At 38.9% G+C, this 24771-nt stretch overlaps 1 protein-coding gene across 3 annotated transcripts in view; it reads left to right on the top strand.

Moving 5' to 3' along the window:
* The window catches only part of ZNF521 (zinc finger protein 521), a 447433-nt gene that overhangs the window by 186876 nt on the left and 235786 nt on the right, over window positions 1–24771 (top strand). For all 3 annotated transcript variants that reach the window (XM_082258670.1, XM_082258668.1, XM_082258669.1), the window contains one exon: window positions 18071–18155. In XM_082258670.1, the coding sequence (XP_082114796.1) occupies window positions 18071–18155 (85 nt within the window). The remainder of the gene's footprint in view (window positions 1–18070; window positions 18156–24771) is intronic.

The raw sequence follows: 24771 nt of genomic DNA, 5'->3' as shown, positions 1-24771 counted from the left end.
TGTCTCACGATATTTGAGCAGCGATTTATCAAACCAAATTGTTAGGAAAAAATACACTAATGAATCTTAGTGCACAAAAAACACAATAAAATACCCAATATTTGGTAAACTATAAACGATGTTACGCAGTATAAATAGAGAACGAACATGTCACACATCAAATTTGGAACGGCAACAAACTACGGTACCTATAAATATCCATGGGTGACTCTTTAAAAGCGCTTATGGGTTACCATTTTAGAGTAACACCGGAGGTTTGGCACTAGAATATTTTGCTCTCACTCGGATGTTCGTGAAAATACCCCACATGGGGTGAGGAGCTTTACATTTTAAATTTTTGTGCCTTTTTTTTAAATTGAACTTTATTGCCATCACAAGGGATATGCAAACATCCCTTGTCATAGTAAAAATGATGATGTGAGTCTCGCGCTGTCTAGAGGATTTCTTATATACGTGACACCCCTTAAAGCTGCGTATACCCATTATGTGAACCAGACAGTGTATAAACAAGTATTTGGGGGGGGGGGGGGGGGGGAGGTATCGCGCTTCAGGGAAAATTGTGTAAATCTAACTAAATAGTGAATAAATAGTGTAATCATAAAATTGTATAGATCAATAAAACTTCTCTGTGGTGATCAAATCATAAAATTCCTAAAAATCCATTCATATATGTGACTTAGAAAAAATTAAACAATATTGGTGAAATCACTCTCGATATATAAAAATATAAAAAGTGCTACAGTGCTGATATCCAAAAAACATTCTTTGCTATAAACTAATATTCCAGACAGACTTGAAGGTGAAAAAGTAAGTAAATAAAGGGACAAGTGCTTAGTCAATGCAAATAAATATATAAACACAGATTGGACATAAGGTGCTTGTGAATAAAAAAGTGCTTGTAGTGTCCAAATCATTTAACCCGCATAAGCGGTATTCATCCTTTTTTGCTGTTGGACCTCCACCTTTCACCAAGTGTTAATAGGGGGTGCTTCTTAATCCTTAAAACCCCTAAGGGTGTGCTAGCCACTCACCTCAATATATAGGGTAATGCGCCTTTTAATTGTAGATCTCTCCTTTTTAACTCCTCTCCTTACTCGCTCCACAGACAGGGGATGGTAATAGCCTCTTATCTGGATCGGGGTGAATGCCCTCTGAACTCTCCGCGGATCTCAAAATAAGGTGCTTACATAGTGCAGTATTTTCATAATAAAATTGTTTGTTTAAATAAAATATAATGCACGCACATGAAATCAAAGATTTAAAAGCCTTTACAAGAGAACAGCTTATCTGCGGACTATCCTTCCGCTTTCTAACGTCACTTCCGGTATACCGCCCTACGCGTTACGCCACTTCCGGTCACGTGGCTTCTTCAGGGGATCTCCTTTTAAATCTTTGATTTGATGTCACTTTATTTACTTACTTTTTTCACCTTCAAGTCTGTCTGGAATATTAGTTTATAGCAAAGACTGTTTTTTGGATATCAGCACTGTAGCGCTTTTTATATTTTTATATATCGAGAGTGATTTCACCAATATTGTTTAATTTATTTCTAAGTCACATATATGAATGGATTTTTAGGAATTTTATGATTTGAACATCACCACAGAGAAGTTTTATTGATCTATACAATTTTATTATTACACTATTTATTCACTATTTAGTTAGATTTACACAATTTTCCCTGAAGCGCGATACCTCCCCCCCCCCCCCCGAATCCCCTGTGATAGCATGGGCCGTGACAGGCCCTCTTTATAGAGAAATCTAAAATCTATTAGACCCCAGATCTTTCCTCTGCCCTCCAGAGCATCTGATCAAACAGATCGATTTGATCAGATGCTTTGCTAGCCAATAACAACTTGTAAACAAACCAAAAACTGAAAGTGGCAAACCTCGTTGCTGCTGGTTTCTGATATTACAGAGGGGGAGGGTCAATTGAAGTTCCTTCCACTCTTCCTGGTGCATACGATGTGACAGGCCACATGGATACCGGGCTCCCAAGTTGGGGAAGAGAGAGCTTAGTAAAGGGGGCAGGAGGGAGGACATCTTTCACCACATGTAAAAGTGATAACTTTTATATTAAAGAAAAAAATCACCTGCTCTGAAAAATACCACAATCATGGCTGCAGCTTTCCAAAATTATATCAAAGCTCTGGTCTGAGGATGGATATACAACGTGCCAGATCGTTCGCCACTGGTTACTTTTCTTCACCAGCAACCTGTGTGTGAAGAGACCTGCCTGGTAACGTCATAGAGCTTTCTCAATCAATCTTGCACCTGTATGTTGCCCTTGGGTCTTTAGCAGGGGGCACCTATAGTTCTAGCATCACGTGTGTGTATGTATGTATATATATGTATATATATATATATATATATATATATATATATATATATATGCACAATATCTCACAAAAGTGAGTACACCCCTCACATTTTTGGAAATATTTTATTATACCATTTCATGTGACAACACTGAAGAAATTACACTTTGCTACAATGTAAACTAGTGAGTGTACAGTTTGTATAACAGTGTAAATTTGCTGTCCCCTCAAAATAACTCAACACACAGCCATTGTTGTCTAAACCGCTTGCAAAAAAAGTGAGTACACCCCTAAGTGAACCTGTCCAGATTGGGCCCAAAGTGTCCAAAATTTTGTGTGGCCACCATTATTTTCCAGCATTGCATTACCCTCTTGGGCATGGAGTTCACCAGAGCTTCACAGGTTGCCACTGGAGTCCTTTTCACTCCTCCATGACGACATCACAGAGCTGGTGGATTGTTAGAGATCTTGCGCTCCTCCACCTTCCATTTGAGGATGGCCCACAGATGCTCAATAGGGTTTAGGTTTGGAGACCTGCTTGGCCAGTCCATCACCTATACCCTCAGCTTCTTTAGCAAGGCAATGGTCGTCTTGGAGGTGTGTTTGGGGTTATGTTGGAATACTGCCCTGTGGCCCAGTCTCCGAAAGGAGGGGGATCATGCTTTGCTTCAGTATGTCACAGTACATGTTGGCATTCATGGTTCCCTCAATGAACTGTAGCTCCCAGTGCCGGAAGCACTCATGCAGCCCCAGACCATGACACTCCCACCACCATGCTTGACTGTAGGGCAAGACACACTTGTCTTTGTACTCCTCACCTGGTTGCCGCCACACGCTTGAAACTATCTGAACAAAATACGTTTATCTTGGTCTCATCAGACCACAGGACATGGTTCCAGTAATCCATGTCCTTGGTCTGCTTGTCTTCAGCAAACTGTTTGCAGGCTTTCTCGTGCATCCTCTTTAGAAGAGGCTTCCTTTTGGGACGACAGCCATGCAAACCAATTTGATGCAGTGTGCGGCGTATGGTCTTAGCACTGACAGGCTGACCCCTCACCACTTCAACCTCTATATCTATTTCCCAACGACAACCTCTGGCTATGGTGCTGAACATAAGCACTCAGTTCTTTGCCATGAGGTACCATGTTGAACTTCCAGTGACCAGTATGAGAGAATAAGAGCGATAACACCAAATTTACCACAGCTGCTCCCCATTCACACCTGAGACCTTGTAACACTAAGGAGTCACATGACACCGGGGAGGGAAAATGGCTAATTGGGCCTAATTTGGGCATTTTCACTTAGGGATGTACTCACTTTTTTTGCCAGCGGTTTAGACATTATTGGCTGTGTTGAGTTATTTTGAGGGCAAAGTGTCATTTCTTCAGTGTTGTCACATGAAAAGATATAATAAAAAATGTGAGGGGTGTACTCACTTTTGTGAGATACTGTGTGTGTTTATGTGTGTGTATGTATATGTGTGTATATATATATATATATATATATATATATATATATATATATATATATATATATATATATATATATATATATATATATATATAATGCACACTATCATGCTATGTGCAATTGATCTATTGGACTGCTTGGCATAGCTACCACGATTTTGTTTCTCCACTTTCAAGGGTCTTCCCTATTTTGCTATATACTAGATGTAGAAATGTGCAGATTAGCCACTATAGGGGGCAAATTCCCAATTTTTAATCTCTCTGCCTCCCTTATTAACAACTGCTGAGATAAAAATGTAGCCACGCAAGTCTAGTATAGACTATCCGTTTGAGGAGGAGCTGTAAGGAATAACCATTTTTTGGCATTGCAGAAGAGTTAGAGCCTGTTTATGTAATAATTAAATGTAGCTGCCTCCAGGTACATGATTATTATTAATACACCTAAATATAAACAATGTTTTTAAAATATTAAAGTAGTTCTATGGTCAAAGCATACAATTTAAGTTTAAATTATCACCATTGTAATAGCAATACAAACACTTATGTTAAGCAATCCAACTTAAACTTGAGAAATCTCCTTTCTTGTTGTGATTGCTAGCCATCTCTTCCCACAACATTCTGGATTCCCTGTATGCTTTGCATCTTCTCCTCTATTGGTTACTTTCAATTTACTTTCAATTCATAAGGACTAAATATCTCATGGTACCTTGCTACCTGCAAGCAGTTATCCCTGTACTGACTCTGCCTCCTGAAACTCCTCATCTCAGCCCCTCGGTAGTTTAGAAGGCAGGCTCTTTGAATTCTGTGACATAGCAGTGCCTACTCTCAGGACATGCTGAATAGTTGTGACAGAATGAAAGTTCAAACTTCAAGATCATTCAGTTTAATAAGAGTAGACTAGAAATTGAAATGAAATGTGGAAATATTTTATTTTAAATTTTGACGATCGATACACCTAATACACTAAGAATATTTAAATCTTACTGATCTTTTATCAAACATGCGTAAAATGCCTATCCGTGTTGCCAACCTACCAGGTGGAAATTTACTGACATGACACCCAAAATTTAATGGCACAGCAAAGTTTTTTTACTGGCATTTCCAAAAGTTCCATAATTACAGATTTAAATGCAAATTTCAGTATTTAGTCTACAAACAAGTACAATATGCAATTAGCAATGGGATTTAAGGTAGATATGAAGGCAAAAAAACATTTTCTTATTTTGATTTCGATTTAGGAAGTAGCTCAGGGACAGGATGCAAACACACACATACACACACACACACACACACACACACACACAGATGAAATTGACTCTCACAGTGACACTGACAGCAGTGTGCAAGGGCACAGATGATGATGACACCTCACTGACATGACACGTCTTCTCCTGAGTCACAGTGACAGTCTTTGCCCACGCCAGGTGGTCCCATCAGTCCACTCCAGTCCAAACAGCACTGACAGTCCCGTCCCGCAGACGAGGCTCCGACCACTCTGCTGAGCTCCCTTGCACCATGACATCACACGATAAGCTCGGGCATCGGCTCCACCAGACCCGCCGCTCAAATACACTGTATCAGGCACTTGGATGGTCTTGGCCGGCTCTGGACCAGATCTGCACGTCACAGCCATAATTTTTTCTACCAACCTTTTCCTGTCACTGGCATTTACTGTGAGGAGAATAGTGCCCGTTTTTTACTGGATGCCAGTATAAATACTGATGGTTGGCAACACTGATGCCTATACATTTCTTTTAACTAGAGGAATTTTAGTGCACTAGAAAATCAACCCCTATGTTTACCACTATTTCTGTCATGGCCCACATACTGAGACACAGTTTAAATGTATATTGCTCCCTCTTATCACCATAAGACAGAAAGTTCCTGCATTAAATCCCAGAGATGTATCTGGGGAAAGAGGGTAATCTTTAAACTTGATTGTTGTAATGCAATAACAATGTAATAATGGGCATTGCGAATTTTCATTGTCTTTGAAGTTGTAGAATTGTGCCTACCACTGCACTGTGTGCCATACGTTAGAGCCTGTTTATGTTAATAGATTAAAGTTCAAGTCATTTAAAAGAAAATAGCTGGTACTAGGTGCCTTATACTGATAACGGTCCCACTGAAAACCGTCTAAACCCCTGGCACATAATTAATTAAAAGCTAGGGTGGGAGTTGAACAGTGCATCTTTAAACAAGGATTTGTATTTACCCAGGCTCTCATTATTTCAATCCACTCAACAATCTTGTAACGGACAAATCTCTTTCTTACCGTGAAAGGGTTACAGACCCCACAATTCAGCACACACGGTCAGTAGGGAGCTGATGGTTGTTGTGTGCCTTTGCTTCACTGGACTTTGCTTTGATGAGGCATGACCTGAAGAAGATAAAGGGCTTAATTTATTATTTTGTAATTTTCAGTACCACATAAAATGAAGAGTCTGAACGGGAGTAAATTGGAAGCAGCATTGTGCCTGGGGAGTCTCTGCATCACTATGCTTGCTTAGAGGAGAGCGTAAAATCACCACTTACATGTACTACAGTTATAAATATTACATATAGCATATTGCAATAGACATTGCAACAAGATGAAATTCACACAGATACACAGATCATTTTCTTTGACAACTTAATCTTGTGGAGAGCACTGCAGATTCTATCGCAATAAAAAAGGGAGCAACATCCACATTTGACATTTAAAGGGACACATAGTCATCACTTTCCTAGTTTAATTTTACCACAGCATAGTAAAGGTCACATCCTCTGTGAAATATGGGAATTTCATTGATGTTCATTTTTTTTCCTATGGTATATCAGTGGAATATGAAAATAATATCAACCGTGTTTTCATAGCTGTTTTTCTTTTAAGTTCTCTGTCACTGCAGGTCAGTCTGGTTGGGCCTCAGGTGGTTTCGCTCCCGATGTCAAGCCTTAGCTCACCATAACCCACGCACTTTGGCGTTCTTCCTGAGCCGCGTAGCAACGTATTGGTAGTTTTAATTAAGCCCTTGAAGATTCACTGTACATTTCTACCATATACAATTTTTGTTCAAAATTGATCTGGGCCCTCACCTCAGAAATCCTCTTTTTCAGAGGGATTACATCTTATTGAAAATTCAGAAAAGACGATATTTCCCTGTAGATGGTTCAATATCAAGTGTTGATAGTGTTCTACATTCCAAGTAATTGAGGGGAGGAGAAAGCTGTTCACTAAATTGATGATTTCAGGATTGCTGGTAGCAGGGCAAGTTAAGCCTGTAGTCACATGTGCCTATAGATCTCCTTTGTAACTCACTGAGGTGTATTAATAGGCCTGCAGGAGAAAAAAATATATTGCATCTCTGATCGTGTCTGCTGTAGGCTGTCTGTGTTAAGATATTTAAGAAAACATGGACTTTTACATTTCAGTGACTCAAGTAAATATATTATGCAGCGACAGATATGGTTGTATATGACCAGAGCTACATTATTTGAATTATCTATTTCTAAACCGTGCCGGTTTTAGACCTCCGGGGGCCCAGGGCACTTCAAGTTCAGGGGCTCCCTGGCGTAGAAATTAAATTATAGTTGGTAAAATAGGTATTGAACGCGTCACCATTTTTCTAGGTAAATACATTTCTGAAGTTATTAAATTTTCACCACATATCCATACAAACCCATGCAATCCATACATAAAGAAATGAAAGTTCTGTATAATAAAATGGAATGACACAGGGAAAAAGTATTGCACACGAAGAAAGGGAGGTGCAAAAAGGCATGGAAAGCCAAGACACCAGCTGAAATCTATCAGAAATTAGAAAGCAATCCTGCCCTTTGTCGTCTCAACTGATGGCCTAAAAAGAGGTGTCCCATTACTAAGGTGTCACATGAGAAACCTCTCATGATGGGTAAAAGCAAAGAGCTCTCTCAAGACCTTCACAACCTTTATGTTGCAAAACATGCTGATGGCATTGGTTACAGAAGGATTTCAAAACTTTTGAATGTTCCAGTGAGCACTGTTAGGGCAATAATCCGGAAGTGGAAAGAACATCATTTCACCATAAACCGACCCCAACCAGGTGCTCCTTGTAAGATTTCTGACAGAGGGGAGAAAGGACATATCAGAAGAGTTATCCAAGAGCCAAGGACCACTTGTGGAGAGCTTCAGAAAGACCTAGAATTAACAGGTAAGTAATGCACTTAACCATGCCATGGCCTGTATGCACGTTCGCCACGCAAGACTCCATTGCTGAAGAAAAAGCATGTTGAAGCTTGTTTAAGGCTCCATGTACACGGGACGTTGTTAAATGTCCCTTTGAATGCTGGAATTTTTAGGACGTTTGAAACGTCCGTTCGGTCGCGTTTGTACCCGCGTTTAGCAGCGTTTGCGGGCATTTGCGTTTAGAAGCATTCCTAGAGGTAAGAAAAAATTATTCCCCTTTAAAATGGAAAAACGAGAACGCTAAACGCGGGTCATCGCGTTCAGACGCGTTCGGACGCGTTTGTGCGTTTGAAACGCCGGGAAACACACGTTCGAACGCAAATAATTGCTTTTTAAAAACAGTCCCTGAACGCAACTGCCTGCAAATGACTGTAAACGACCTGGTGTACATGGACAGATAAGATAAAATGTAGATGGGTTCAGGGGCTTCTGAAAAAAACACCCAACTGCTCCTAAACGGCCATTTCCAGCGTCCCGTGTACATGGAGCCTAAATGTTGTGCAGCAAACTTTAGACAAGCCTGTGAAACACTTGGAGAAGATAGTCTGGTCAGATAGACCAACATTTAACTCTTTGGATGCCATAAAACACACCATGTTTGGAGGTCAAATGGCACTGCTCATCAGCCCAAAAACACCATACCAACAGTGAAGTTTAGAGGTAGGAACATCATGGTGTGGGGCTGTTTTTCTGCATACGGTACTGGCAAGCTTGGTGTCATTGATGGAAGGATAAATAGAAAATGTACCAAGACATTCCTAATAAAAATTAGCTGCCATCTACCAGGATGATGAAGATAAAATGAGGGTGGACATTTTTTCATCTTTTTCCTGGGTGGATGGTGTTGACAGGGGCACAGTAGGTAATATGTATGGATCCACAGGCTGAAAGGTTCAGGGAAAGGAAAATCACTTGTTTGAAGTCTGAAGGATTCGGGATATGGAAACCCACTGGCTAGGAGTCAACTTCACTACTACACTCAAGGCAAGACACCTAAGAAAGAAGGGTCCTTTATTCTGTGCCAATTTTGTCTGACGCTCTGTTATTCTGGCTGAATTCTGATCCAGGACCATACCTGTCCCGAATTCAACCAATCTCGTAATTTCACGTAAAACTTGCTAACAACGTTAAGATTCATTCAAGATAGCAGAGTGTTGGATTTGCCCCTTGACCCAATTACGGTCAAGTGAGGGAGTGAGCTTCTCTTTCATATTTCTAACTATGATACATCAATGTCATTAACTGCACTCCTACATGATGGGGTCTGGGCTATTTTCAAGTTTTTTCAAACTTTTCTCTTGTCTCTCATAACAAAGCAATAAATTCCTTGACCTAGTCATGTTAAAACAAGCATCCCTAATATTTTTTTTTAATAATAAAACACATTTTATAAAAACTTTTTTTCTAAAAGGAAATGTGGGGCCCCATCTAGCAGGGGGGCCCGGGGATATTGCCCCGTTTGCCACTCATAAATTTGGCACTCGTTTTAAAAGCATATTTTCAGTCAGTCCTAGATTTAAAAGCATTGTCCCTGTTTAAAAAAGAACAAAACCCTGAGTGGTTGTAGAGAAAATTTTAAGGAATGTATAATGATGAAGATACAGGAAAGCTGACTTGCTATTTTAAAGGTGCAGGCTAAGCAGCTGTCTTTTTGATCCTAGATTCTTGATGAAAAAGGTTGACAAAGAGGTGAACTTCTAATCAGTATACTACAACTGCCATTAGTTTGATATGGCCATGAATAAATGGGTCAAGAATTTGTTTTGCTGCATAGATACTTGAACAGAGAAGGTAGACTAAACAAAAAGGGCCCTCAAACCCTATTGTTCGGGTATGCTGTGGGTCTACTTCACCATCCGTATCTTAAAAGATAAATTGCTCACATTAATCATAATTTGAAGAAAAAAAATTGTTGTCCTAGTATGAAAATATATTACAGATATCCTCCTGTCTGCTATCTAGTGGGTAATATTTAACCCAAAAAGCAAACATTTATTATATTGCCGCTTACCGTTTCTTAGATGAGATGGCTTCATTTGTTTGCTTTTTTAGGCTTTCTTACTTTTATTTTCCCCTGGTGATCCTGCCAACAGTGCATTCTGTCCTGCAGATGTAGCAGTTAGAGGATTAAGACGAACCATATACCGCTGACAGGGTGCTTACAACAGTCGCCTTTTATTTATGTGAAACCTTTATCTCAAAAGGATCACATCTGTTTACTGTAATTGCTAGTAAATGTTAGATGGAGTTTGGCTTCAATTTGTTAGTGTATTTAAATCTGCTAGTATATCTAACACTAACCTCCCCCTGGATGGACAGTGCTGTTGTCCAAGGGTGTATCTGTGCTACTTGATGCAGAGTGGACGCATTCTAATACAGGAAGAGTGTGTTACTGGCCAGTTCACCAGGTAAGAACAAAGAGAAAAAAACAAATGCAGCACCACATTTTATTTAGTTTTGTATGGTGCAGAAAAGGGCCTGAGCCATCTCTCAGGTTTTAATGCTATTTGTGGGTCAGTTGTGTTAATTTTTAATTCATGTCAGTGCAGCAAGTGATGGAAACCTCCTCCATTGGGGATTTTTTTCTTAAACCTATTTGAACAATGCAGACAGTAATGTCATCAATTTGGAATTGTTGAGGTAACATCTGAAGAGGAGGCATGTCTGTAAGTTTGTAAAAACAGTCAAATACTTTACAGTGTGTGTCTACACCCGATGTTGGCTTGCAATATATTAGCAGGTGTAAATAGGAGAAAGAACGTGTAGGAAGAGAGAGGGAAAGGGGGAGAGGAGGTGATTTGTGGGGTTTGTGGTTCTACTATAAGGGGGTTGACAATGGAGGTTTAGTGATGATTTTATGAAGACTTCACATAGATCCTCCAATGCCATGTGATTCCTTAATATTATTTGATAGATGCTGAATCATAGTGTATCCACAAAGGGACATGGCCACTAAATGTGCTTGCTGACGGCATTTAAATGTATAGACTTGGTGGTTTGCGAAACTTGGTTCCGGTTTTCCAGTTCAATAGCTGCCCCTAGGTTTTCTGCCACTTTATCATATAAGTGGGTGGGGACAGAGAGCATGTAGAAAGTAGTGCTACTATAAATAAAAAGATCAAACCTTGGAAGTGTGGGTCGTTTAGATATTTGGATTTCTTGTTAAACCAAAAGTATTTTTGTTGTAAAGAGAAACAGTATGACACGGGAACCACAGTAAAGCTTATGGACACAATGAAGATCTCGCTATGACAACTGAATAAAGATCCTGGAAGATTTCAGTACCTCGAGCAAAAGAGAGGTTGTAAAGAAAGGAGGATAAGTGTAGTTAAATTTAGGTTGTCTTATCCAAAAATGTCATGTTATCCCACATCGTAATGAGTGTGCGGTCTCTGGATTGGACATGTTGGGTCTAGCTTGTAGTAAAAGCCAAAGCATGTTATTGAACTCTATATATTTGAGCCCTACCCAGAGAGATGTCTATATATAGGTGTGAGATTTTGTGATCTGTGGCAACTGATGGATTAGATAGTATTTAGTTATATTTGGTTCCTCAAGATAGTTTTATGAGACTTATGATATATAGAGGTAGTCTCCGTCTTCAGTTGCCCCAAAGCAAAGTTGTTTTTAGTGTTCTAGTTTTTAGTTTCTAGTTTTTAACACTTAAAGAAAAATGTATATTTTTAGTAAAGTGGGATAGGGTAGAAATGTCTGACAGTCATTTTTGTCTGTGCCTTACGACCTGGTAACAACTGCTTCTCTCCGTAATTATCCCAATGGGGTTAGAGAGCAAAAAAATGTGCCAAGTTTTACCTGTTCACCACTCTATCAAAAAAAAAACAAAAAAACACATCTGTAGTGTTGGACTTTAAGCATTATTTTAACGCAGCCTTTATACTGTGTAAACTGCAGTAACTACATTATAACCAAAGGTTTTGTTCTAAGGTAGGTAGATCTTTTACAGTATGTGTGTGTGTGTATATGTATTTGTGTGTATGTACAGTATAGACCAAAAGTTTGGACACACCTTCTCATTCAAAGAGTTTTCTTTATTTTCATGACTATGAAAATTGTAGATTCACACTGAAGGCATCAAAACTATGAATTAACACATGTGGAATTATATACATAACAAAAAAGTGTGAAACAACTGAAAATATGTCATATTCTAGGTTCTTCAAAGTAGCATCTTTTGCTTTGATTATGGCTTTGCACACTCTTGGCATTTTCTTGATGAGCTTCAAGAGGTAGTCACCTGAAATGGTCTTCCAACAGTCTTGAAGGAGTTCCCAGAGATGCTTAGCACTTGTTGGCCCTTTTGCCTTCACTCTGCAGTCCAGCTCACCCCAAACCATCTTGATTGGGTTCAGGTCCGGTGACTGTGGAAGCCAGGTCATCTGGCGCAATCACCCCATCACTCTCCTTTTTGGTCAAATAGCCCTTACACAGCCTGGAGGTGTGTTTGTGGTCATTGTCCTGTTGAAAAATAAATGATGATCCAACTAAACGCAAACCGGATGGAATAGCATGCCGCTGCAAGATGCTGTGGTAGCCATGCTGGTTCAGTATGCCTTCAATTTTGAATAAATCCCCAACTGTGTCACCAGCAAAGCACCCCCACCCCATCACACCTCCTCCTCCATGCTTCACGGTGGGAACCAGACATGTAGAGTCCATCCGTTCACCTTTTCCTGCGTCGCACAAAGACAGTGGTTGGAACCAAAGATCTCAAATTTGGACTCATCAGACCAAAGCACAGATTTCCACTGGTCTAATGTCCATTCTTTGTGTTCTTTAGCCCAAACAAGTCTCTTCTGCTTGTTGCCTTTCTTTAGCAGTGGTTTCATAGCAGATATACTACCATGAAGGCCTGAATCTCACAGTCTCCTCTTAACAGTTCTAGAGATGTGTCTGCTGCTAGAACTCCATGTGCCATTGACCTGGTCTCTAATCTGAGCTGTTGTTAACCTGCGATTTCTGAGGCTGGTGACTCGGATGGACTTATCCTCCGCAGCAGAGGTGACTCTTGGTCTTCCTTTCATGGGGCGGTCCGCATGTGATCCAGTTTCTTTGTAGCGCTTGTTGGTTTTTGTGACTGCACGTGGGGACACTTTCAAAGTTTTCCCAATTTTTCAGACTGACTGACCTTCATTTCTTAAAGTAATGATGGCCACTCGTTTTCCTGTACTTAGCTGCTTTTTTATTGCCATAATACAAATTCTAACAGTCTATTCAGTAGGACTATCAACTGTGTATCCACCTGACTTCTGCACAACACAACTGATGGTCCCAACCCCATTTATAAGGCAAGAAATCACACTTATTAAACCTGACAGGGCACACCTGTGAAGTGAAAACCATTTCAGGTGACTACCTCTTGAAGTGTGACTCTACAATTTTCATAGTCATGAAAATAAAGAAAACTTTGAATGAGAAGGGGTGTCCAAACTTTTGGTCTGTACTGTATGTATGTATGTGTGTGTGTATGTATGTATATATATATATATATATATATATATATAATAGCTTGTGTGTGTATATATATATATATATAAGTGTGTGTATGTATGTGTGTATATATATATATATATATATATATATATATATATATATATATATTTTTTAATATAAAGTGAAAAATCTTTTGTTTGTGCTGTAGAAATTGTATCCATGATATTATCTGTAAAATATGTTCACAATTTAGGCAAATTTGAGGAGCAAAATGTAGATTTGGTTCCAATAAATAATCAACTATTTTTCCAATGGAACCTCTAAAACATTACTCCACAAATCTAAGGGGACTCAGATTGCATTACTTCATCAGAAATGTATTTTCGATTAGTTACAAAGAGTTCTACTATATTTTATTAGGCAGTTAAACAAGATAACCAGTTGATGTAAAATTGGCTTTGTTCCTTTTTTTCCCTAGAAAACCTAATCTGCTCTTTATTGTAGGTTGGAAAAGTTATATATAAAATCTTCTTGACATTCTAAACCTTACTATGAGTCTGTGGATGATAATCTTGATTTCCAGCTGTTTTTAAAAGTTTGTAGTACTTCCATATTGAGAAACAAATACTACTATAATTTGTTATGTAAAGTTCTGCAGCCAAAAGCTTAAAGCTGAACTCCAGCCTTTCCTTCCAGATTGCATGGTTGTAAAGGATCCTCTCCTGTATAGAAATTGCTCAGATTGATTCCACTGCACACTGTGAACTTCTTACAGTGTGAAATCAAATTTACAGCAAGTCAGATAGAGACAGCCTTATTTCTTGGCTGTGGTTGTCCAACATCTTCTACTCCTTTCCTCTCTTGCTATATAGGTCTTGGCCCATTCCTTCAATTTGTTAGCTTTCAGTTCTTTTAATTTAGAAGACCAAGCATTGAAGTGGACATTGCCAAGGGCAGTCTGTACGCAAATTCAGCACAGTGGCTAAGTGGTAAGCATTTCTGCCTAGCAGCACTAGGATCATCTATATCCCAATCATGGGACTATCTGCCTGGAATTTTCATGTTCTCCATGTGCCTGTGTGAGTTTCCTCCCACAAAAGACATGCTAGTAGGTTGTTTGGCTTCTGTCTACATTGGCCCTGGTATGTGTATAAATGAATTTTGGGGAATTTAGATTGGAAGTTCATTGATGGCAGGGACTGAATGTACAATATATATGTAAAGTGCTGTATAAATTGACTGTACAAACTGGGTGTCCAACCTGCGGCCCTCCAGCTGTTGTGCAACTACATGTCCCGTCATGCTTGCAACTGTCAGCCTTTGCATACCTCATGGGATTTTCCTTGCAATCTGTCATGGGTTCTGTAGTTCTGCAAAGTTGGAGGTGCTGCAGTTTGGAAACCCATGCTATAGAAATACCAGTAATAAATGTAGTCTCCTAGGAATGCCTATTCTTCCAGACATCCACTCAGCAAAGCATTTTGATGTTTGCATAACTCAAAAGCCAGTTCACTGGTTGCATCAGGGCTGAAGGTTCTTGAGAGGAGTTCTGGGGCAGGGTGCTGTGATGTTTTCAGGAAGCCTTGACTCAACTTGCTGCCCTCTTCCACCAGCCATGACCTGCCTTGTATTGCATAGAGAAGCATAAAAAAACAGGGATGATGTTACTAGGTCTAAAGGATGGTATGCAACTAAAACTGAATATTTTCTTTGAGGGGGAAGGAAGGAACAAGGGAAGGCAATATCCAAGCAGATTAAAGTTCAGCTTTAAGTTTGAAACACAGTGGGGCAAGATTAGAACTTCTTTTCAATGCTGTCTCTGATTCTATTGGGATGACTTTCTCTTGCTCGAAATGAGAAAGTGTCACTTTAAATGTTGTATTCCTTTTTTTTTGTTAACGTTTTTTTTTTTTCATGGGAGGTCTGGATCAGGTCGGGGGGCCACTTGTAGTGATCTTGTTATTGGCAAGCAGCAGAATTTTTTTTTTTCAATGATCTTTTGCTTAGCCCTACTCTGCTACAGAATGGCTTTGAATCTCAAAGTTCCCATGATGTCATCTCTTATGTAACAATGGTCTCTGTGCTTTTTGGCTTTGTGCTGGTTCCAACTCAAATTATTCTATTTTGTGGTGTTTGTGTATTTAAGGTGGTTTTTGGTTCACTAAACTATTTGCTGGCAGCCATTTTCTAAAATGGGGTGCTTGTTGCCGGCTCTGACCTCTAGCAAAACCCCAAACCTCTCTCCAAGATTGGGGCTCAAAAGTGTGCACCTAGGTGAATGACTCACAAAGAGGCGCAGTTATCACAGTGACATTTGATTTGATGCAGCTGCTGAGTTCAAATGTGGTGCCATATGCATTGCTGGGCTCAGAAGGAGGACAGAAGTCCTTCCTGTACAGGTAGGGGGTGCTCATCCTAGCAACAGTTCCATTCTAGAGAAGAAGACAAGACGGAGCTCTGAAAATTATCAGAAGCCTACAGGTGTGGGAGGAGCATAAGAAGAGATTTTTAAAATTGGATTCGTTTAAAATTATGGAATAATGTTCATGAACTGCATAGACTATTTTTTTAAAGGCGAACAAATCCTTTTATTTGTTGCCTGACATTCCTCCTGAAAAGGAAAGTATATTTAATTGATAGCTCTTTTTAGGTATTTCAGGGTTCATTTGTGGATAGTATATATATTTACATGTTATTAGTTTTAAACTGCTGTTAAAACTAAAAAAAAAAAAAGAAAAGCAGACATCTCACATAACATTGTCCATGTACAAATAACCCCATAAACCTCCCTCCCACTTCCTCCCTTCTATTTCTATCCCTCCCCACAACCCAACCCAACAATCTGTCTCCAAATTTGATGTTACTCTCTATCTTCAAATTTTAACAGTACTTAAGATTCTATGGTAGGTCCATTATCAAGATTTCAAAATATTTACTGGATTTTATAAAGTCTGCCCATTTTCCCCATTTTTCCAGCAAATCATTTGGTTGTTCCTCTTCCATACTGCCCAAGTACTCCATATTGTAGGCATGGTCAACTCTATTACACCATTCCTTCCGGGAAGGGCTCTTTACTTCCAACCATTTTTTCGGGATAACTCCTTTAGCTGCGTTCAAAAAAAATTGGGACAAATGTGGTTTTATATTGTTTTAATGGTATTATTGTTCTACGAAATAAATACCACCATGGATCATCTGGGACATCCACTCCAGTGATCTCCCTGGTAATTTGTCGAACTTTCGACCAATAATCTCAGGTCTTGGGACAGTCCTATCAGATGTGGAACATTGTGCCCCTACCTCCACAACCTCTCCAACATCGGTCTGTTTTTTTCTGATTGGTATTTATGTGCTATTACTGGTGTTATGTACCATCTGGACAGACATTTATAATTCAGTTCATTGGTACCAACATCTCTTGCGGTGCAGTGTGCGGCTCTCAATACCTTATTTGTTTCGTGATTTATCACTGGTGTCCCTATTTCCTTTCCCCATTGTGTGATGAAAGCAGGGATCTCCATGCCCGAACCCTCTGTGAGCATTCCATATATTTGAGATATACTATGTTTTGGCTTTCCAGTCAAATTACATAGTTTTTCTATTGTATTCAGATCTTTCCTTGCCATATATATTTCAATGAATTTGTTTAATAATCCTAAAAATATATGAGGGATGTCAATTGGTAGCATTTGTAACTTATACAAAATCTTGGGCTGAAAAAGCATCTTAATCATGTTTACCCTTTCATTTCAAGATATATGCTGGTTAGAGCCTTTTCTAATGTCCATTTTTATCTAGTTTAATATGGGTAGATAATTAACTTGATATACATTTGTTTTATTTAAGGAGCTATGTATATCTCCAGGTACTTTCATTTTGATTTTACACAGGTGAATGGGAAATAATTTTTCAGATCTTGTTCCTCCTCCTTATTCAACCCTATATTCAAAATTTCTGATTTTATTGGTTTTATCTGTGTACCAATATGTCCGCACAGTTTTACTTGTGTTTGAAAGTGCACCTTTCGTCCAAATTGCACATATGATTTACCAGTGGCACATGCTAACAATAATAAAAACAATTTAAAATGCCATGAATAAAGAACAGTTAATCCGGTGCTCCTCATGTGACCTAAAGCCTTGGCAGCCTACATCCTATTCTCTCTGACTACCATGTTACCCTGGGTTTACATCATTACAGACTTCAATTGTTTTCATCTGGGAGACCCTGTCTGATAAACTAGCAGTAAGATAAAGGGATCCACTAGGAACCACATTAGTAGCACTAATCAGGAAACTGGGCCTTTAAAAGTAATGGACAAGTATGGCTGCCTCCGTGTGCATATATAATACAATACATGGAAATACATTTTTTATAAGCTAAAACACAATGATGAAATATCTAAAATTTTTAAAAAGCTTACAGTTTCTCTTTAGGGTGACTTTGGATGCTGTTGCCTATTGGAGATATACCATTTTCACCAATTTTTTTATTTTTTCCCTTTTATTATTATTATGGCCAAACTTGTGTTTGTTTATTCTTATTTCTAACAACATTTTCTCTTTAAATTACCTTTTTTAATCCACTTTTAAAATATGTACATTTTTTTATTTGTATTTTTTTAACAGAAGAAGACTTACCAGTGCATCAAGTGCCAGATGGTATTTTATAATGAATGGGATATTCAGGTCCACGTTGCAAACCACATGATTGGTAAGTGGAGATTTTATTTCAAGTGTTAAGTTTATAAATGCAATATATTTGCAATATTGGCTTGTGTATTTACTGCCTAGGGGCAACCTTTTATTTATTTTTTTTATTTGCCTTCAACTCTTTCCTGTTCAATAACAGTTGATACTCTGCAAAGTGTATCTATAACCAGGAATGGAGTATTTGACCATGTAGCAACTTACATACTGGATAAAGTAAAACATTTCTTCTGAGCGTTAAGAGTAACATTGAGTGGCTATTTGGTTGCCTGATAAACGTCCAATCTTTTTCCGCAGTTAAAAAAAAAAAAAAAAAGCTGGGTTGATTTGATGGGGCATTTCTTGGGTTGAGTTACAATCATTGTCATTTGTCAAACACTTGAATGTGAGAATGGCAAATGCTTTATACACCAGCTCTGACCTGTTGGGATTTATCATTTTAGGAATATCCAAATACTTCAGCTCTCATTTCCAGCACATATCATATATATATACATTTTGTCTAGGTGTGTATATAGCAAAAACTTATTTTTTTCTTTTTCGGTTAGTTTAGAACCCCTGCTAGATGCAGCCACTGCTGGGGTATTCTGTTAACAAAAGCTATCAAAAAACATTAGCTGGCTGGAAAGATTCGTCCATCCAGGCTGCTTAGTATGGGTAGGGGAAACAGGTGATTTATCGCATTTGGCCCACAGGAAATCTTAGTATACAGCCAGCTTTAGTCATACCAAAGGACAAAAATACAGGGAATCTGACTGGACTGGCTGCATGATTCTCAGACTGGGGAAAGCACACATAGGAGCAACCAGCATTTTCAGGAGGTTCTCAATGTCGGACAATTTTTCTTTCATGACAGGTTTTCTTTAATTGTTTGTATACCCATTCCTCCCCCCACCCCCTTCTTGTTTTTAAAGGATAGTTTTGTTTGTGCATGAATACATTATTAATGAAATAAAACATTTCCATTAATCTATTAACACAGAAAATTAAGTATGTGAATGAGGAAATGAAGTGTAAATTTAAGTCTTTTTAAAAACAAAATAATTTGCATTTGTGTCGGTGTGGCACCTAATGGGAATTTTGTATGAGATGAATCTTCTGGGGCTGTAATGGTATTTAAATTATAAATCATTTTCCTTTCTGTTGGCATTTTAATTCTAGCTGCAATTCTTTCATTTTGATACTACAAAAAAGAAAATAGTCAGATTAGGGTACACAAACATGTAGTTGCCTGCATTAATCTGCAGTATGCAGCTAAATAAACCAGGAAGAATAATTCATGTGACGCAGCTAGATACAGTTTAACATAAAACAAATATCTATTAGAATGCAGGTTCACAACCACAAATTTGGCACTGCATGATATCTGGTAGGGAACTAGATAAAACTCCTCATAACACCTGTGCAAAATGTACTGATGCAATATGACCCGTGGGCATAAGAACTGCTAAGGCTCCATGCACACTGGCTTAGAAATCGCTGCCCTACAGGAGTTTTGTGTTATGCGCCTGTAGAAGCAGCGCAACGTTATCCTATGTGCCCATGCACATTAGAACGTATAGAGACATATTTTGAGCTCAATGTTTAGAGGCAGGAAAAAAAGAAAACCCTTCTTATTTGCTTTTCTGATTTAAGCTTTCTGGCAAATAAAATGCTAAACTCCCCTAAACTGTGTACAAAATGCTCTACATGGAGCCTAAAGCTGGCCAATGACTGTTTGAATTTTGGCCAAATCCTGCTGAATTGTGGGTGGCCCATCAGTGCCACTGACCTTGACAAACATAAATTTATTTAGAGAGAAAAGAGAAGCATTTTAGTGAGATCCTGATGACAGACCCCTGTTGAATTTTCAACACAAATCTTCCAATAAGATCGGTTGTGAATTTAGAATAGTTTAGGCGTGTTGTTTACCTGTGAAAGCCTACCTTGTGTAGATATCCAAAAGGCCTAAGACTGCTGAGGGGCTCCACCATCTTGGATGCAATGTTGGCAGCCCCAGCAAACTCAGAGCTGGCACTCTTTTTTGCTATATTCACACCAGCTGGTCTGCATTGTGCTTGCTCATTGCAATGCACTGCTGTGCATTGTTACAGTGCTGCTCTCTTCCTCTACTCACAGGCCACACTGATAGCAACCTGAGCCATTGGTTCCTGCTGTTGTCAGTCATATCCTGTGAGGAAAGAGCTGGAAGTGGGGTCAAACCAAACTGTGTACATCTATGGACGCACACAGCCTGGCTCAGAAGCACGCCCACACAAGTGTACACTCAGCACATGGCTTGCTGCTGGTACACTCAGAGAAGAGGAGGAGGGGACCATGCTGGCGGGGGACTAAAAAGAGCAGGTAAGCCACCACTTTGTGCTATATCCTTGCAAAGAGCTGCTATGTACAACATCTTTTTTATTTATTTTTTAAATCTGTTTCGATATCACTTTAATTCTGTGTTGGCAGTGCATTTAGATGCATTACAGTACATTGAAACTTGCTGCATAAAAATGCAACGTGTCCTGTTTTTTTTTTTTTTTTCAGTGCACACCGAACTGAAGCCATAGGACATGAGGCCAATTGTTTAGTCTATGCACTGGAACTGCTTTGGGCATTGCTACCCAACGCAGCCCAACTGGGCTGGTGTGAAAGGGCCCTTAGTTTTCCCCTTCGCATCTCACTCAGAAGCTACATAAACAGTAATGTAAGGAGGTGAAGGTATGGCAGAAGAGTTGAGTAATCACACGTTTCCAGAAGAGGGATGAGTTATGCAAGGAGGGGAGGGGGCTGTGCTTTCGAACTGACTAATCACATTTTTAAAACAATTTCAGAGCCACATTCAGAGTGAAATAAAGTAACTTATGGAAAGGATAAACACTTGATTTTTCTGTGTTTTTACCTGTATTTTTTATTTTGGTGGCAGGTTCTCTTTAAAGACTTAAGTACCTCTGAGGTCTAACTGCCTTCAATCATTTGCTTTAACACAAATGTTTGTACGGTGTTACCATTCTAGTTAAACTTATAAAGAGTATTAAAACATTTTGATGCCTCAGGTCAAAGGAAATGGGACTTTTACGGGCTTAGTAAAAAATTATATTTATTGGAGATTATTTAGAAAAATTTCTTGCTGTTAAGCAAAAAATAGAAATACAGACAAAATAGTATAATACAAATGGTGCAAATGGGTTATAGACCCATGTGAGAAGGTGAGAATGGAACGAAAGGTGACAAGGTGAAAATGGTGACTTTTTTGAAACTCTGTCTGTGGGGCTCAGAATTGTGAGCTTGTTGAGAGAGAGTGTGTCTTATCAGACTTCCAACGCGTTTCGGCGTATATATGTTAACATATATTGCCTATATATCTCTTATTTTAACCATATCAAACTGGCAATATTACCATCACCCAAATCATATCATTTCAGACAGCTACTCCACAGAAATCCCGTGAGAATAGTTTTGGAAGAGCAATGGGAATAATACAACCTGGGACCTAACCGCCTTGGTCACCTGTATGTGTTTACTACATATATTTTTTCACTATTTTTTTCAAATAGTGTTATATTGTACACTTCAATATACATTTATTACATCTTTCAGACATGGTGAACTGTCTCCGCTTCCTTGATAAAGGCAATATACGCCGAAACGCGTTGGAAGTCTGATAAGACACACTCTCTCTCAACAAGCTCACAATTCTGAGCCCCACAGACAGAGTTTCAAAAAAGTCACCATTTTCACCTTGTCACCTTTCGTTCCATTCTCACCTTCTCACATGGGTCTATAACCCATTTGCACCATTTGTATTATACTATTTTGTCTGTATTTCTATTTTTTGCTTAACAGCAAGAAATTTTTCTAAATAATCTCCAATAAATATAATTTTTTACTAAGCCCGTAAAAGTCCCATTTCCTTTGACCTGAGGCATCAAAATGTTTTAATACGTTTCTCTGGGACGGTGGCTACACCAACTTAGTTTAGGTATCAGGGATCGCATCTTTTTTCTCTCAAACTTATAAAGAGAGGAAAAGGAAGTGTTCCAAGACTCTTTTAGTGCTTGCTTACTGTGGGAAGGCAGTAGTGGTTGGGTAAAGCTTTTCCACCTATCTGCTTCTCTCCCTAACAGACATCAGCTAGCAGTGTCTCCTGGTGCCTCAGACATTAGATTGTCTCCTTATGTAGGCGCCATATAGGGGGGCTGTCATGTATTTGAGCACTTTTTCATTTAGAGTTAGTATTGCTCTTATTTAATACCATGGCATAGACCCCATTAGCTTCATGGAACAAATTGTAGAACTTGGAGAAAAGGAAAAATAAATATGTAATATATAGTTACATAGTAGTTAAGCTTGAATAAAGACAACAATCCAACCAAATCAACCTGTGCAGGTGTGTGTGTGTGTGTGTCAGTGACAATATTAATTTCCCATATCCCTGAATATTGTGTTCTTTGACATGCACGTTCAAGAGTCTTTTAAAAGTATCTATACTCCCCACTGGTACCACCAATTATGGAAGAGAGTTCCACATTCTTACCGCCCTGACAGTGAAAAACCCCCTACGCATCTTAAGGTTAAACCGCTTCTCCTCTAATCTCATTGTGTGGCTATGTGTCCTCTTGCACTCCCTGAGACTAAATCGTTTATTTCCTATGCTGGAAACACTATTGAGGTATTTGTAAATCGTTATCATGTCCCCTCTCAGGCATCTCTTCTCTAGGGAGAATAAATTAAGTGCTGGACAGAATACTCCAGATGTGGCCGAACCAGAGTTTTATAAAGTGGCAGGATTATAATTTTATCTCTGGAATATATATCCTCCTTTATGCATGCTAATATTCTGCCGGCTTTTGCACCTGCAGCTTGACATTGCATGCTATTGCTTAGCCTTCCACTAGGACCCCCAGATCTTTCTCCATCCTTGATTTCCCCAGAGGTTCCCCTCCTAGTGAGTAGTTTGCGTTTGTTTTTAGCCCCCAAGTGCATTACCTTATATTTCTCCACATTAAACCTCATTTCCATGTAGTTGCCCACTCTGTTATTTTGTTCAGGTCATTCTGTAAGATTTCTATATCCTGATGTGAAGTGTTTGCCCCGCCTTTTTTTGTGTCATCTGTGAAACCTGAGATTTAGATAATAATCCCATCTTCTATATTATTTATGAATAAATTGAACAGAATTGGTCCCAGGACAGAGCCTTGGACCACTTACCACTCCAGACCAGTCTGCGTACACGTTATTTATCACCACCCTTTGGACACACCCCTGTAACCAGTTTTCTATCCAAGAACAAACCTCGTGGCCAATGCCTGCAGACCTTCGCTTGTAAATTAAGCATTTATGGGGAACTGTAGCGAATGCCTTTGCAAAATCCAGATACACCACATCCGCAGGCCTCCCCCTGTCTAGAGCGCAGCTTACCACCTCGTAGAATGTTAAAAGATTGGTCTGGCAAGAATGTCTTTGTAAACTCATGCTGATTACTAATAATGATACTGTTGTCCTCAGCAGATTCTTGGATATAGTCCCTTATCGCCTCCAATAATTTACATACTATTGATGTCAGGCTGACTAGCCTGTAGTTTCCCAGAATATATCTCTGCCCATTTTTTAATATTGGTATTACATTGGCTTTCCTCCAGTCAACTGGTACAGTTCCTGTCAGTATATTGTCCGCAAAGATGAGGAACTAGATATAACCCAACTTAGTTCCTTGAGTACTCTCCGGTGTAAGCCATCTGGTCCTGGTGATTTATTTGTGTTAATCTTATCAAGTCTTTCCTTGATTTCAGCCTCTGTTAGCCACAGCGATACATCCTGTTATGTGCTGCTAACAATACTGTCATGGTCAGGAGGAGAAGAAACCATTTAGTACAAATACCTTCTCTGTGTCATCTGTAACCAATCCTCCCTTCATCATTATTTATGTGTGCAATGTGCTCTGACCTCACTTTTTTATTAAATTATATTATATTTTGATATATCTAAAGAATTTCTCAGGGTTTTTTTTTTTTTTTTTTTTTTTACTCTCCTCTGCTATGTGTCTCTCATAGTCTTTTTTTTTTTTTTTTAGCCACCCTGATTTTGTTTTTACATTTCTTGTTACATTCACACATACACACACACATTTGCGTGTGTATGTGTGTTGCAAATTTCAAAGGTAACCAGAAAAGTGCTGGAGGGAGTTATAATCTATATTATCATATACACAGTAAGCTTCAGTAAGGTGCACTATATCACAAATTATGGTACTGTAATGCCAGAATCGTAAGGAGTTTTTAGGTTGGTCTTTCGAAATTACTACTTCACTACAGGTTTTTCCTTTCTAAAATCCAGGTAATTGACTGAAAATATAGCTGGGAATTAAATCGTGTTTCCACTTTTGCAGCCAAATTTGAGATTACTCCACCTTGTGTTCCTATTCACACAGCATGCCTTAAAAAGTTGTTTTTACCTTTTTAGATGTTTGTTAGGAGAAGATGTCATGGCTGGGTGCAAGAATTTCTCAACAAGTTCAGTGTGGTCTGTTCCATTAAAAAAAAAAAAAAAAAGAAAAGCCTTAAGACACATACACGTGTAAATTTGTTTCACAAAGGATTTATTGGGATTTTAAGTTTTTTTATACAGCACATGGAAAT

The sequence above is a fragment of the Pelophylax lessonae genome (assembly GCF_965119305.1).
Source record: "Pelophylax lessonae genome assembly, chromosome: 5".
Taxonomy (NCBI): domain Eukaryota; kingdom Metazoa; phylum Chordata; class Amphibia; order Anura; family Ranidae; genus Pelophylax; species Pelophylax lessonae.
This window is presented reverse-complemented; position numbering and strand designations above follow the sequence as displayed.